Raw genomic sequence first — 16,141 nt, forward strand, 5'->3', positions numbered from 1 at the left:
ATGATGCAGTGAACAGGTGAGGAAATTGCAGCTGAGTAATTCATAATTTTCAAAAGCTTCAGAAATTCTGCTTTTGAATTGTAAAATTGCAACTGATACTGCTTTACTTAAGAAGGAAAGGAGAAAGTCAAGTTCTTCCAGCCCAATAAGCTTAATCTGGATTGTGAGAAAATTAGAATCTATCATCAGGGACACAGTAACTGAGCAGTGGGATAAGCATGAGCTAATCAAAAAATCAGCAAGGATTTATTTCAAATTTCCAGCATCCACACTATTTTTATGATTGATTATACATCCATCTAATCCAATCAAAGTCACAAGGATTAATCCAATCAAGGTCACAAGAATAGGAAGTATCCATACATGTTGTCTATATGGACTTCCAAAACACATTCGATATGGATCCACATAAAATTATCAGCAAAATGAAAAAATATAGAATTTAGGTGTCAAGAATTGTTTGGGAGATAAGAAAAAGAGAAAAGGGATAAAAGCATATTCTCTGGCAGCATCTGACTAGAGGTGTTGCCTAGGGATACTGGTTCCTCAACTCTATCATGAACTTCAGTGACTTTGTTTAAGGAATAGGGTGCTGCATTCATGTTCCTGGATGTTGCTATGGTAGGTACAATAAATAGTGTAGATGTATGAAGTAACAAAGGGACATAGTTTTTCTTATTAACTTTTTCTGTCTGATAGATGGGAGTGTATGTCGGGGTGTGTGAGGTAAGACAGTTTGGGGAAAAACTTCAGTGCATTGCGCTGAAACGAGTTTAGTGGCAGGGGAAGGGGTTCATTGAAGCCAGCCATTTTCCTACCTCTGCCCTGATTTAAGTCTGCACTGGGGACGTATATGGATGGGTGCAAGTGAATTAATGCCCACTTAAGGGCCCCACATGTCATCAGTGGGCTGGGGTTCACCATGTGAGCAACCCAAAGAAAAACCCTGTTGGGGTTTATAGTGGGCTCCTGGGGTGGGAGGGGGAAACACCCTCATTGTCAGAGGTGAGAACGAATGAAGAGATACATTGGACTCTGAACGTTAACTTTGATTCTCTGTCTTCACAGATGCTGTAAGAAGTTTAACAACACCAGGTTAAAGTCCAACAGGTTTATTTGGTAGGAAAAGCCACACAAGCTTTCGGAGCTCCAAGCCCCTTCTTCAGGTGAGTGGGAATTCTGTTCACAAACAGGGCCTATAAAGACACAGACTTAATTTACATGAATAATGGTTGGAATGCAAATACTTACAGCTAATCAAGTCTTTAAGAAACAAAACAACGTGAGTGGAGAGAGCATCAAGACAGGCTAAAAAGATGTGTATTGTTTCCAGACAAGACAGCCAGTGAAACTCTGCAGGTCCAGGCAAGCTGAGGGGGTTACAAATAGTGTGACATGAACCCAATATCCCGGTTGAGGCCGTCCTCGTGTGTGCTATCAGTTTCTGCTCAGCGACTCTGCGCTGTCGTGTGTCGCGAAGGCCGCCTTGGAGAACGCTTACCCGAATATCAGAGGCCGAATGCCCGTGACCATATCTCTTGCCCGTATCTCTTCATTCGTTCACACCTCTGACAATGAGGGTGTTTCCCCGTCCCACCCCAGGAGCCCACTATAAACCCCAACAGGGTTTTTCTTTGGGTTGCTCACATGGTGAACCCCCAGCCCACTGATGACATGTGGAGCCCTTAAGTGGGCATTAATTCACTTGCACCCATCCATATACGTCCCCAGTGCAGACTTAAATCAGGGCAGAGGTCGGAAAATGGCTGGCTTCAATGAACCCCTTCCCCTGCCACTAAACTCGTCTCAGTGGTCACGGGCATTCGGCCTCTGATATTCGGGTAAGTGTTCTCCAAGGCGGCCTTCGCGACACAACGACGGCGCAGAGTCGCTGAGCAGAAACTGATAGCCAAGTTCCGCACACACGAGGACGGCCTCAACCGGGATATTGGGTTCATGTCACACTATTTGTAACCCCCACAGTTGCCTGGACCTGCAGAGTTTCACTGGCTGTCTTGTCTGGAGACAATACACATCTTTTTAGCCTGTCTTGATGCTCTCTCCACTCACGTTGTTTTGTTTCTTAAAGACTTGATTAGTTGTAAGTATTCGCATTCCAACCATTATTCATGTAAATTAAGTCTGTGTCTTTATATGACCTGTTTGTGAACAGAATTCCCACTCACCTGAAGAAGGGGCTTGGAGCTCCGAAAGCTTGTGTGGCTTTTGCTACCAAATAAACCTGTTGGACTTTAACCTGGTGTTGTTAAACTTCTTACTGTGTTTACCCCAGTCCAACGCCGGCATCTCCACATCTTTACAGATGCTGCCAGACTGCTGAGATTTTCCAACACTGTTTTTGTTTATATTTTAATGTAACTGTGTACTTTACTTTTGCTCTCTATTGAAATTCAAGCTTGACCTAATATTTTGTCTGACAGAGGCTGCTGCCATGTCCCATTATTCGCTTCGTGCAGTTGTGGATGGATTTGAGTTTAAAGAAGGAGTAGGTTTCAGCAAAAAAGAGGCCAAGTATAATTCTGCCAAAACTGCATTGAACCAACTCCGCCAACAGTTACAGAAATTCACACCCAAGGGTAAGGGACCTATTTCTGCACCACCGTTCATTGCTTATATACAGAGCACATGCAATTGAAATAAATGTAATGAAAGGTCTCCACACAGGATATAGCATAAAGCAGCAGTTTCCCGGGTACCTGTTCCACTCAATTCAATACCTCATTTGGGGAATGCTGGAAACAATATCTGACCAGTGCATTTCTAACCTCAAATGAAATATTCTGATATTGAACGCTAAAAATGGAGACACTGATTAGTGGCTTTATATCGTCGTGTGCTGTATATGAATTAAAATCTATTTGAGAGAAGCATCTTTAGAATATATTTCTTGGAGTTGGGGTACTCCATGCAAAGTGGGGACTCAAAAGGTGAGAACTTCGACGTCCTTCCTGCCCACCTGCAAAGTCGCAAGTTGCACAAGACATCTTTAGCAAGGACGCCATCACGATTCTTAAACAACTGTAGACTAAGTTTACTCCAATCAGTGTCTGTAATATCTGAAATTTGCTATGAGCAAAACATAAGGTTAGATGATTCTCTTGTGTGTGAGAGTAAGACTAATTTTTCTTGCCCTGCCGAAGCTATCTCGTTCTAACTATTGAGTCCACAAAATGCTATTTATAAACAAAAAAATCCTCATGTTGCCATTCGTTCTTTTCCATTTACTTTAATAAAGTATCCCGTGTTTGTCAAACCAAAACAGTAAATGCTGGGAACACTTAACGGATCAGGCAGCATCTGTGAGGAGAAACAGTGTTAACATTTCAAGTTGATGATCCTGCTTCAGAATATCTGGGCAGGATTTTTCTCCCTCTGCAGCATGTTTGGCGGCAGCAGGATGTGGCTCACCTCTCACTGACGGCGGGATCTTATCACCATTGTCAACAGGGTTTCCTGTTGAACGCAGCCCTTGCTGCCAGGAAACGTGCCTGGGGTGTGCCATCAGTATGAACAGCAGCAAGATTTATGCATCTATTTCTCGATCGTTCCACCAGTGGGGACAATTTCATCCTGTCCAATCTGTCCACGCTTTATGTTCCTATTTATGAAGCCCAGAATTCTGCGTGCCTTATTAACTGCCCTGCCATCTATAGTGATGGACACAGGTGTCCTCTTTAGAATTGTATCCTTTTTTTATCCTGTGTCCCTTCATTCTTCCTACCAAAATGCATCACTTCACACATTTGTGTATCAACTTGTATCTGCCATGCATCTGCCCATTTTACCATCCTATCCATGTCTTGAAGTCAATCACTGTCCTCATCACAGTCTACAATGCTTCCAAGTTTTTTGTCATTTGCAAAGTTCAAAGATGTGTCCTGTACACCCAAGCCGATATTAAGTGAAGCAGTGGTCCTTGCACCAATCTTTGGGTTACCCCACTGTATAATCTTGCTCCAGTCTGAAAAACGGGGGCTTTAATATTATTGACAAGTCTATTCTTAGGCACCGCATCAAATGCCTTTTGGAAGTCAATGTACATCACCTAGACTATATTAACTCATCAAAAGACTCAATTGAACTCGCGAAACCGTGTTGGCTTTCCTTAATTGTTTTCTGAATTCCCTTCCTGAATTAAAGTGTCAAAATGTCACCACATCTCACACCAGCTCAATGACTCTTGATCCAATGAGATTTAAGACATAGGGCAGACATTGAAATCCCTGGTACCAGTCAGTCTGCTGTTGTCATTGCCACCACGGAGAGTTTCATCAGGATAGAGAAAGGCAGTCCCTGAAAAACCACCTGATTAGCTGATAAACCCAATTCCGATGGTCGAAAGAGAATGACGGCGAGCTTGTTGGGGGCCAGCTTTAGATTTTGGTGTGGTTGCAGGGTTGATGCCCATCAAGGACATACCAGCCACATGGAGGTGGGCGCACATCAGTGAGTCAGCCAGTGAATGGGACAGTCAGCATGGCTTTGTGAGTGGAAAATCATGTCTCACAATCTTAATTGAGTTTTTTGAAGGGGTAACCAAGAAGGTAGATGAGGGCAGTGCAGTTGATGTTGTCTACATGGACTTTAGCAAGGCCTTTGACAAGGTACCGCATGGTAGGTTGTTGCATAAGGTTGAATCACGGGATCCAGGGTGAGGTTGCTAAATGGATAAAAAAACTGGCTTGAGGACAGAATGATGTGGAGATGCCGGCGTTGGACTGGGGTAAACACAGTAAGAAGTTTAACAACACCAGGTTAAAGTCCAACAGGTTTATTTGGTAGCAAAAGCCACACAAGCTTTCGAGGCTCTAAGCTTAGAGCCTCGAAAGCTTGTGTGGCTTTTGCTACCAAATAAACCTGTTGGACTTTAACCTGGTGTTGTTAACCTTCTTATTGAGGACAGAAGCCAGAGGGTGGTTAGAACATAGAACATTACAGCGCAGTACAGGCCCTTAGGCCCTCGATGTTGCGCCGACCAGTGAAACCAATCTAAAGCCCATCTAACCTACAACCTGAGGGTTGTAGAGGGTTGTTTTTCAAATTGGAGACCTGTGATCAGCGCTGTGCCTCAGGAATTGGTGCTGGGTCCACTGTTATTTGTAATTTATATTAATGATTTGGATGAGAATATAGGAAGCATGGTTAGTAAGTTTGCAGATGACACCAAGATTTGTGGCATCGTGGACAGTGAAGAAGGCTATCTTGGATTGCAAAGGGATCTTGATCAATTGGGCCAGTGGGCTGATGAATGGCAGATGGAGTTTAATTTAGATAAATGTGAGGTGATGCATTTTGATAGATTGAACCAGGGCAGGACTTATTCAGTTAATGGTAGGGCGCTGGGGAGAGTTACAGAACAGAGATCTAGGGGTACAGGTTCATAGCTCCTTGAAAGTGGAGTCACAGGTGGACAGAGTGGTGAAGAAGGCATTCAGCATGCTTGGTTTCGTTGGTCAGAACATTGAATACAGAAGTTGTGATGTCTTGTTGAAGTTGTACAAGACATTGGTAAGGCCACACTTGGAATACTGTGTACAGTTCTGGTCACCCTATTATAGAAAGGATATTATTAAACTAGAAAGAGCGCAGAAAAGATTTACTAGGATGCTACCGGGACTTGATGGTTTGAGTTATAAGGAGAGGCTGGATAGACTGGGACTCTTTTCTTTGGAGCGTAGAAGGCTGAGGGGTGATCTTAGAGTTCTATAAAATAATGAGGGGCATAGATCAGCTAGAAAGTCAATATCTTTTCCCAAAAGTAGGAGAGTCTAAAACTAGCGGGCATAGGTTAAGGGGAGAGATACAAAAGTGTCCACGGGCAATTTTTTCTCACACGGGGTGTTAAGTGTCAGGAACAAGCTGCTAGAGGAGGGTACAGTTTTGTCTTTTTAAAAAGCGTTTGGACAGTTACATGGGTACGATGGGTATAGAGAGCTATGGGCCAAATGTGGGCAATTGGGACTAGCTTAAGGGTTTTAAAAAAAAAAAGGGTGGCATGGACAAGTTGGGCCGAAGGGCCTGTTTCCATGCTGTAAACCTCTATGACTTTATGAGTCAATCCTGACTGCCCCGTGAGATAGGTGGGTCCTTTGAAAGGGAGATCAGCTGTCAGGCGCATTCAGCCATTGGCACACAGGACTATTGGGGGGTCACTGTGCCTTGCACTCAGTTACCATTCTTAAAGAAGAGTAAGGGTGCCTTTACAATAATGATGCATTTATATAGCACTTTTAACATGGTAAAATGTCCCAAAGCACTTTATCAATTATTTGATTATGCTACTGTACTGAATCAAAGCAGCACAGACATTAGAGTTGACCAAAACCTTGGCGGGGTTTAAGTTGCATTTTGGAGAAGGGAGTGCAAGGTCGAGGGGCAAGGAGGTTTTAGAGGGATTTACACATTTCGGAGCCTGCTTTAATAATGTATGTCAGCCCAAACCTCCGTACTAATATTATTTTTCCAATTCCCACACTCGCGCACATGTGAGAAGTGATTATTAAGTTGCCAGACGAGGTAGATTGGTAATTAGTGATAAAGTGAGATTGATTGAATAACTGTCCATTAGAAAATTAAGGGCCAGTTTTTTTTCCTAGTCAGTGGCAGTGAGATGGGTCCATGCCTGATTTGCTGGGTCAGATTTTCCCAGAAATCAGCAAAGGTCAATGGTGTGTGGGAAAAGCAGCATTGAACCTGCTGACAGCAATGGGACTTTGAAAAAGAAAATCAAAGGACGGGTCCCACAATTTATCGCTAGCAGGGTGACCTCTGATTCACCTCGGGGGGGGGGGGGGGGGGGTGGAGAGAGGGTGCCTGATAATATGTTATATTTAAATGATGTTCCCGGTGTTTGTTTAATGTCAGGGAATGTGACCCATCACTGATTTTGGGGGGAGGGGGCAACAATCACACCGTGGGTTTATGTCGATGTAAAACACAATTTGGCAGTTCTTGTGATATTTCCATCTCCCATTGCAAATCGTCCCAATGGGAGCAGAAAATCCCGGCCCCTATTTTAACTTACTGGATTTTAGACTGGGAAGGGGCAGCTGGTCCAGATTTAAATTGCAAAGTTGTGGCTGATGATGTCATTGGGGCACACCCTGCGTGGGACCTTTTCTGTGCACCTGACACTCCCATCTTAATTTCATGCTCCTTAAGTGGCTCTTTCTTTCGGTCGGAGCCCGTATCTGCACGTGTTAATGAAACTTGGAGGTTAATATCTCCCACGTATTGCATTCTTGAATCTGGACAATTTGTGGTGCACTTTGGCTCAGGCATGCACAATGCCCGTTTCAAATTTATCTCCTGTAGATTCCATTGCAACATCATATATGGGCAATTTCTATCGTTTAAAGCTAGCATTGTTGTCGAGCATGCACAGAGTAAGATATAGGATTATGACTTAAGACATCAGTGCTTCCCATTGGAAATCTTCAAATATCCATCCATAGCTAAAAACCTTTAGTACTGTTGGGCAAGGACTGAGATAGGCTTATTCCTTAATCTAGGTTTTAGAGGAAAGTTATATTACATGGGAACGATGGGTATAGAGGGATATGGGCCACATGCGGGCAATTGGGATTAGCTTGGAGGTTTTTTTTAAAAAAAGGGCGGCATGGACAAGTTGGGCCGAAGGGCCTGTTTCCATGCTGTAAACCTCTATGACTATGACTCTAAATGTTGCCTGAGAATTGATTTCACAGCTGGCCTTTTCCAGATAATGGATAACTCCAGTTTAGTAAGGCAGACCTTTTCATTTTTCTGGTACATTAAATGTTCTTTGTTGTCATAGTGTTTAGATATGGTGATTAAGTGAATGTCTTTACCTTGGGTGCTTCGAAATATGTACCATTTAAATGAGAAATTGAAAACAACAACTTGCACTCAGGGTGCACTGTTAACTTTGTAACACAGGAGTGTTGTTATCAAATTAAAAATTGACATAAAAAGTTTGGTCAAGAGGTAGCTTTTCAGTCGCTTCTTAGAGGTAAAGTTTTGGAAGAGAATTCCTGAGGTTGTGTCCGAGGCAGCTGAAGACATATATTCCCACCAAGATGGCACCAGAGCGAGGTGTTTGCTTGCAAGCTGTGCCCAGCATACCTTCTAATTCTATCTTTTACTCTCGTTCTATGCTTCTAAAACTTCATTCTAACTCTTTTAAACTCTAACTATGACACCCTAGCTATGACTGAAGCACTACATTCTGCACTCTTGTTTCCTTCTCTATGAACTGTATGCTTTGTATCGCGCACAAGAAACAATATTTTTCACTGTATACTAATACAATGTGACAATATAAATCAAATATATTCTGCAAATAGAGCAATGCAAATTGGAAATGTGGAGGAGGCTAAACTGGAGGAGTGCAAGATCTCTGAGGGTTGTGGAGCTGAATGACTTACAAAAATAGGGTGGGTTGAGGCCATTGAGTGGAGGGGGAAGAATTTGAAAACTATGTGGGAATTTTAAAATTGAGACATTTCTAGGCTGGAGGTGAAGGTGATAAGTAGGACTTGATATGAAAGGATTAGGGAGGAACAGGCTTGTAGAGTGTGAGCATTCGATATACTTGTGACTTGGTTTCAACATTTTGAAGTGACTAAAAACTAAGCAAAATAGATTTCCCTGGATGTCTTTTTTAAGTTGAAGTGTGGTAATTGACTTAGTTATGTAAGACTATTACCCTCATAGTAACTGTAGTAACCTATAACTACAGTAACCAGTAACATAACCCTCATAGTAAAGTTAAAAAATTTTAAATAAAAGCTTTCTGAAAATCTAATTATACCACATCAACTTGTTCAATCTTCCAAAAACTCCAGTAGGTTTGTCAGACATGATTTCTCTTTCATAAATCCAGGTTGATTTTGTCTAATGCCATTGATATCTTCCGGGTGTCCTGTAATCAGATCCCTTAAATAGACACTAGCATTTATCCTGCTACCGATGTTGAAGGTTTTGAAGTCTTTTAAGAGACTTCTGGATGAGTACATGGGACTTAATAGGATTGAGGGTTATAGGTAAGCCTATATATAAGCCTAGGTAGGTAGGGACATGACCAGTGCAACTTGTGGGCCGAAGGGCCTGTTTGTGCTGTAGTTTTTCTATGTTCTATGATTATCTCTGCAGCTGTGATGGCCTCTGCAGTCGAATTGCTTTAACAGGTGAGTTTTGTAGGTCAAATCGGATTTGCAGTTCAGAGAGAGAGTTTTTTTCTTTTGGTTCTACGGGTCTGGTACTTGCAAACTGCTTAGTTACTTATAGCAGAAGCCGTGCTGTTTCTCGATGTCTCTCCCTGGGTAGATGTTCTTCAAGATGGTTTTCTCTCAATCTGCCCACTTCCTGCCCTTCTCCATGCTTTTTGCAGGTAAGACATAATGGCTACTGTTATGTGACCTGCACAAGAACACTGAGCCATGGCTAAACTGCCGAATTCTGAGGAGCTCTAACAAAATATGTTGGCCATATCATTGCTAAATTGACTATTGTTTTCCCATGTATTATCAATTTGAATCTCCAAAGGCAATAAAAGAATGCTTTTAGGAGTGAAAAATATTAGATCCCCCAATGCTGCCAACCTCTTTTTCACCTCTCCCTTCAACGATCTTCCCCTTCGCCAAACTCACCACACAGCCCCCTCCCCTTTCATCCTCCTCCACCCCACAACACCCTTGCTCCACCCCACCTTCCCATCCACCAACTCCCTCTGACCTCCCACTCCCCCTCCCCCCAACATTCACCTCTCCACCAACCCCAATCTCCACAGAAGCGGCACAGCAATGACTGAAATTGACCTGACAAAACCGGCTTTGAAATGTCAGAACCCTCTGCTTGAAAGTTCCCATCTTTTTAAAAAGCCAGTCTTGTCAGGTCCTATGCTCAAGCTGCTCAGTGTAGATGACAAGAACTCTTGAAAACAGACTTCACTAACCTTTTCACCTGGATGGCCACATTTCCATTATTTTTCTCCCGCAAGGGACCAATGAACAAATTTCAGAAAGAGGAGGTTCGGCTTAATATAAAACTGAATTTAAAATAAAGTTGAGGTATTAAGAAAAGAAACAATTGCTGAGCAAAAATAAAGCAATGTCAGCAACAAGTTTTTAAAAAAAGAATAATTAATAAAGATGGCTAGAGTGTGAGGGGGCCAGATGATATGTGCCAACTCACCCCCAGACTTGGTTCTCTCTCACTCATTCCCTCACCCACTGGGAGTGGGTATGTTTGTGTTGGTGAGGGTAAGTGAGAAAGTGGAGCCGCACGGTAGCACAGTGACTAGCACTGCTGCTTCACAGTGCTAGGGACCCGGGTTCGATCCCCGGCTCGGGTCACTGTTTGTGTGGAGTTTGCACATGTCTGCGTGGGTTTCCTCCGGGTGCTCCAGTTTCCTCCCACATTCTGAAAGACGTGCTGGTTAGGTGCATTGACCTGAACAGACGCTGGACTGTGGCGACTAGGGCAATTTCACAGTAACTTCATTGCAGTGTTAATGGAAGCCTTACTTGTGACTAATAAATAAACTTTACTTTTAAACCTCAGACCGGGGGCAGAATTCTCCCAAACCCCCACCGTGGGTTCAATGAGTGATTGACTTAAAGCACTTGGGTAGATCGCATAATAATTATGAGATATGTGTGAAGGGACTAAATTAGTGTTCACAGTTCGTCTGTTGGGGTTTAAAAATTCCTTCACGTGATTGGAGTGAAGAAAGTTTAATTTGCATGATAGATTCATTTCCAGGTAATTATGGATGCTTTGTAGATAATATCTGAACCAAGTTTACTAAATCTAAAAAAGAAAAGTCCCATTATCTTGTAAATATTTACTGATAATTTGATTGATGTTTCTTTGTGTGGTGAACTCAGTCGGTGGTGTTTCAGGAATAAAGACTTAAATATGTTATTATGGTACAGTGTGAGGGGAAATTGGGTTAATAAGCCTCGCGATGTGAGGGAGCTTAATTAACATGTTTAAATTATTTTGCTGAAATTTTCTTTTTCTGATCAAATGAAAATGTATATTTAAAACAGGCACCAGAAATCAGAACATTAACTGATTTTTCATATTTTTATTTGTTCTTTATGGGATGTGGGTGTCGCTGGCTAGCCTAGCATTTGTTGTCCATCCCTAATTGCCCTTGAGAAAGTGGTGGTGAGCTTTCTTCTTGAACCACCACATGGGGTAGGTACACCCACAGTGTTGTTAGGGAAGGTGATATATTTCCAAGGTCAGGATGCTGTGTGGCTTGGAAGGGAACTTGCAGGGGGGCGGTGTTCCCATGTGTCCGCTGACCTTGTCCTTCTAGGTGGTAGAGATTGTGCGTTTGGAAGATGCTGTCAGATTGTTTAACCTAAAACAAATTGATGAGGTAGAGTGCTGCATTATGTGAGGAAATGTGCATGGCGGTGAACACAATGCAATCATTAGCAAATAAGCTCCATGTTTAACTTTCATGATATTTGTGAGTCTTACAGTGCAGAAAAGGCCTCCAGTCCATTGAGTATATCTACCACTAAACGTGCGCTAATCCCACTTTCCTGCACTTGTCCCATATCCTTGAATATTATGATATTTCAAGTGCTCATCCAAATATTTTATAAAGGTTGTAAGGTTTAAGAGGGGAGTTCATTGATGAAGCAGTTGAAGTTCGTTGGGCCCAGGATGTTGCCTGGAGAAACTCTTGCAGTGAAGACTTGGGCTGAGTAGACTGGCCTCATACATCCACAACCATCCTCTTGATTTGATTGCAATTACTGGGAGTTCCTGTGCAATCTGTCCACCACCGTCCCCATTGACTTCAATTTCATTAGGGTTTCTTGGTGCCACACTTATCCTCAGTGTCAGATTAATTTGCTCTCGCCGCACTTCTGGCATTCAACTCAAGTCACTATTTGGAGGATGACTGTACTGAGCCCTAGATCCAAGTAGCACTCATGGAAATGAACTCGAGCATTAGTCAGCAAGTTATTAGTGAATAAGTGCTGCTTAATAGCACTGTTGATGACTCTTACCATCATGGCAGATGCCAGTGTTGTGGTTGTCAGAGCAGTATGGCGAGAGGTGATTAATTCTGGAGCGCAGGTCTTCAATACTACAGCTAAGACCTTTTTTGGGGCCAATTGCATTTGCTGTATCCAGTACAGGTGGCCGATAACTGGCACCTCAGATGATGGAGACCTCTAGAAGAGCCTGAAAAAGACCATTCAGCAAATGGGGTTGAAGATTGTTACAAATACTTCAGTCTGTCTATATTTTGTGCTGTGTTAGGCTTTGCCATCTGAGTGTAGAGATCATAGAATCTCCTATTCATTGCTTACTTGTCCACCACAATTGTAGAACTTTGACCTTGTCTGTTGCCTCAGTTAACTCTGAAGCATGCTGCTTTCCGTTTTTAGCATGTGCGCAGCATTGCAGCTTCACTCCAGATACATCTAGTATTGTTCTTGGCTTTCCTTTCTGCAAACCAGCTCCACAACTCGGGATTCAGCCAGTTGTAATCCAGAAATGCATTGATTGTAATTAGAATGATCTTTTTTCATTTTTACAAGTTTAGGAATGAAATGATGGAATTTATCCATAGCACAATGTACATGATAAGAATAGGACCTTTTAGTCAAATGTTTGATAATCTCAAATTAATGCATTGGAGAATAAACCTGTCACAAACTGGTTTAATTTGTTAATAGCTAACATTCAGAATATCTACTCCTGATCAAGTTTCTTTTGTAGCTGCCTAGTTCATAGAATCAGAAGCAGGCCATTCGGCCTATCCAACCAGTTCTTTTGAAAGAGCCTGGACATTTAAGTTTCACTCCCCAATCTTACTCTCAAATCCCAAACATCTTTCCTTTTGAAGTATATTTCCAATTTGCTTTATGAAGTTACTGTTGCGTTCCAGATCATAATTGGTCATGTTCAAAAGAGTCACCTCAACATTGTTTTGCCAATCATCTTAAGCCTGTGATTTCTGGTTACTAACTGGTTTCAGTCAATGGAAACAGTTTTTGTACATCTACTCTGCCCAAGATCATCATCATTTTGAATACCATTGTAGGGGCCTGAAAAAATAAGGATAAATGAAAGAAAAATGAAAAGTGTGTGTTTTCTTGAAATATGGGTAAATTTAATGAAAAAGACATTTACCATTGTTCTTTGTTTTCTTGTGAGTTTCAATATCCTGTTTACTGGGCCAAATACCATGAACAGTTACTGTTTGTTTGAGTGATGTAAGCTAAGCTAATCCGTTTTCTAGAGAGCTGCACTTTAAGCCAATCAGATTACTTTGGGAGAGGGAAAAAGAAAAACGACGGGAGGCAGAAGAAGCTGCAGTGGGGAGACACACGTGGAAAAGAGGAGCTGTTTCTATGCGGTAAAAACCCAGTTTTAACGTCGAGGCAAATAATATTTGTAGACTAACATACTTCACAATATGGGCACAAATATTACTGAGCAGTTAAAGCTCGTGTTTGTCGCAGTTTAGTAACTCATTTTTTTTCCAGTTTGAAGTGAAAGGCAGCAAGGTTTAGTCCTGTTTGTTATTTTCATTACTGTTGAGAAAAAGTGTAAAGCGCATCGTCTTGTACTCTCAAGCGTGGACGTTTCTGCTAGAAACTGCCGGTGAGGGACAGTCAGCTATAAACGCCGGGCGTAGTTTTCACTAAGACGGAGAGAACGAGGATTAGCTGAAGCTAACTTGCTAAGTAGCACTGCCGAGGAGGACAGACTTCAGCGCACTGGACCTGCGTCACTACACGGACAGCTTGCTGCATTTTCTTTCTGCTGCATCATCTTCTCGCTCACAGATCCTTCTGGACTGTGTGTGTGGTGGTTGCGTGAGTAACTGGAGACTATACTATCAGACACTGAATGGTATCAGCAGTGTGTTGTTGAGGGCGTGTTTTCTTCATATGTGCACCAACGTATGGGCCCCAACGTTTATAAATCCAAGCGCTTGGTAATATTTTGAACATTTCTCAGGGTTGAAACTGTTTAATTGAAAAATCTTTAGTTTGGGCTCTTTACCTGTTTTATGAGACGCAACAATGCAAGAAAATAAATTTATTTTTGTTATTCCTTTTGCATGGTTGTCCTGAACCTTTTCTTATTATAATGTTTACATACTTACCATTTTAAGAGGCACCACGCTATTATTAATAGGTTATTACTCTAGATTGCAACTGCATACACTAATCCTTTTCATTCACGCCTGTACTGACATTTATTGGTAAATAGGAAATTTAGCCTCACTCAACACCAACCGCTAAGAACTCAGGATCCTGTTAATTGAACATTTACATAGTAGCCCCTTATAACATCAAGCACATCCCAGGTACAGATTTACTTAACTCAGCTGGTCAGAGCATATAGTTGTCAGCAGGGGGTTACACCATAATTAAATTTCTCCTCATCTTCTCTGCTCCAAGTAAAACATTCCCAGTTTCTCTTGCCTCCCTATGTCCTTCCAACCCTGGCACACTTTTTTTATAAATCTCTTCTCCACTTTTTCCAAGTCCTTGACATCCTTCCTAAAGCTTGACACCTTGAATTGGACACAATTTGTGGATGCCTAACCAGCGAGTGATAAGAGTCTAAATTCAATATGTAAACCATCAAGTAACTTAAAATGTAAATGCAGAGTTTATATGCTGTGCATTCTTAAACTGACAAGGATGATCTTGTTCAGTGGCCTGCAGGTCATTGTCTGATTGGGTGCTTTTTCCTCCAGAGGCTCCAGGCCAAAAGAGACGTAGCATACCTGAAGAAATGGTACAAAAAAGGGCATAGGTTAAATGGTAGGTCATGGATCTTCAGATCTGCAGCTGATTGATTTTCTCTGTCCCGATTTATATTAAGCTGTGGTATGGCCAAGCTCAGAATATAACACTTTTCCACGTTGCAGCCTGTAATAACTTCAGGTATTCTCAGGTCATTTGAAGGAGGAAAACATATGCTAGTTTATACCTGGGTTAAATCTCTTCCCTTGCTAACTTACAGCTTAGTCATATCATGATGCTTCTGTTTCATACATAATTTATATCCTTATTTACTAACCAAGAAAATAAAGATATAATATTTGTCTTTAATGATGGATGAGAGCAACTCTTGGGTCAAATCTTTTCCAACAGGGTGTATGGTGACACAGTGGCACAATGTTTAGCACTGCTGCCTCACAGCACCAGGGACCCATGTTCAATTCCAACCTTGGGTGACTGAGAGTTTATGCATTCTCCTTGTGCTTGCATGCATTTCCTCTGGAAGTTCCAGTTTGCACCCACAGTCCAAAGATGTGCAGTTTAGGTGGATTGGTCATGCTAATGAGGGGGGTTAGTAGGGTAAATACATGGGGTTATGGGAATAGGGCCTGGGTGGGAATTTTGTCCATGTAGACTTGATGGGTCAAATAGCCTCCTGCACTGTTGGGATTCTATGAATATTCTCAAATATCCCATTCCTTCTCCCATCTTCCTTAGACTAACACAGCTTTCCCCTTCAGCAAACATATTATTCATCTGAGAATTTCACAATTAGTGAAGCACATGAAGTATTTAATCGATGTTGCTGTACTGAAACTAGTCACCATGTTCATTTTACCATGGAGTATTGAACGTTAATTGTGATATTGTTGCCACCACAGAGATGTGGTTGAGGGAAGGGCAGGACTGCGCATGAAAAAGCACTGATGGGTAGGATTAGGGAGAAACCCAAGATATTCTGTCAGTATATTAAGGGGAAAAGAGAAGGTCCCATTAGGGACCAAGGGGGCCATCTGAGCATGGAGTCAAAGGACATTGATGAGAGTGTTAAATGAGTACTTCACATCTGTCTTTGCTCAGGAGAAGGAGGATGTAGGTACAGGATTTGGGATGAGGCACTGTGAAGTTCTTTAACAGTTTGACACGGTATGAGGAAGTATTGGATGTTTTGGCAAGCTTAAAAGTGGACAAATCCTCAAGTCTGGATGAATTGTATCCCAGTTAACCGTGGGAGTTAGGGGAGGAAATTACAGTGGCTCTGAAACAAAGTTTTGATTCCTCTTTGGCCACAAGGGAGGTGCCAGAGGATTGGAAGACAGCTAAAGTAGTTAATCGTGAAAAAGAAGGTCTTGAGTTGCAGGAAG

At 42.1% G+C, this 16,141-nt stretch overlaps 1 protein-coding gene across 1 annotated transcript in view; it reads left to right on the forward strand.

Moving 5' to 3' along the window:
• LOC144511093 (adenosine deaminase domain-containing protein 1-like) overlaps positions 1 to 16,141 on the forward strand; it is a 112,717-nt gene that overhangs the window by 10,926 nt on the left and 85,650 nt on the right. The window contains exon 4 of the mRNA XM_078241071.1: positions 2,442 to 2,597. Within this exon, the coding sequence (XP_078097197.1) occupies positions 2,442 to 2,597 (156 nt within the window). The remainder of the gene's footprint in view (positions 1 to 2,441; positions 2,598 to 16,141) is intronic.

The sequence above is a fragment of the Mustelus asterias genome, chromosome 24, assembly GCF_964213995.1.
Source record: "Mustelus asterias chromosome 24, sMusAst1.hap1.1, whole genome shotgun sequence".
NCBI classification, from domain to species: Eukaryota; Metazoa; Chordata; class Chondrichthyes; order Carcharhiniformes; family Triakidae; genus Mustelus; species Mustelus asterias.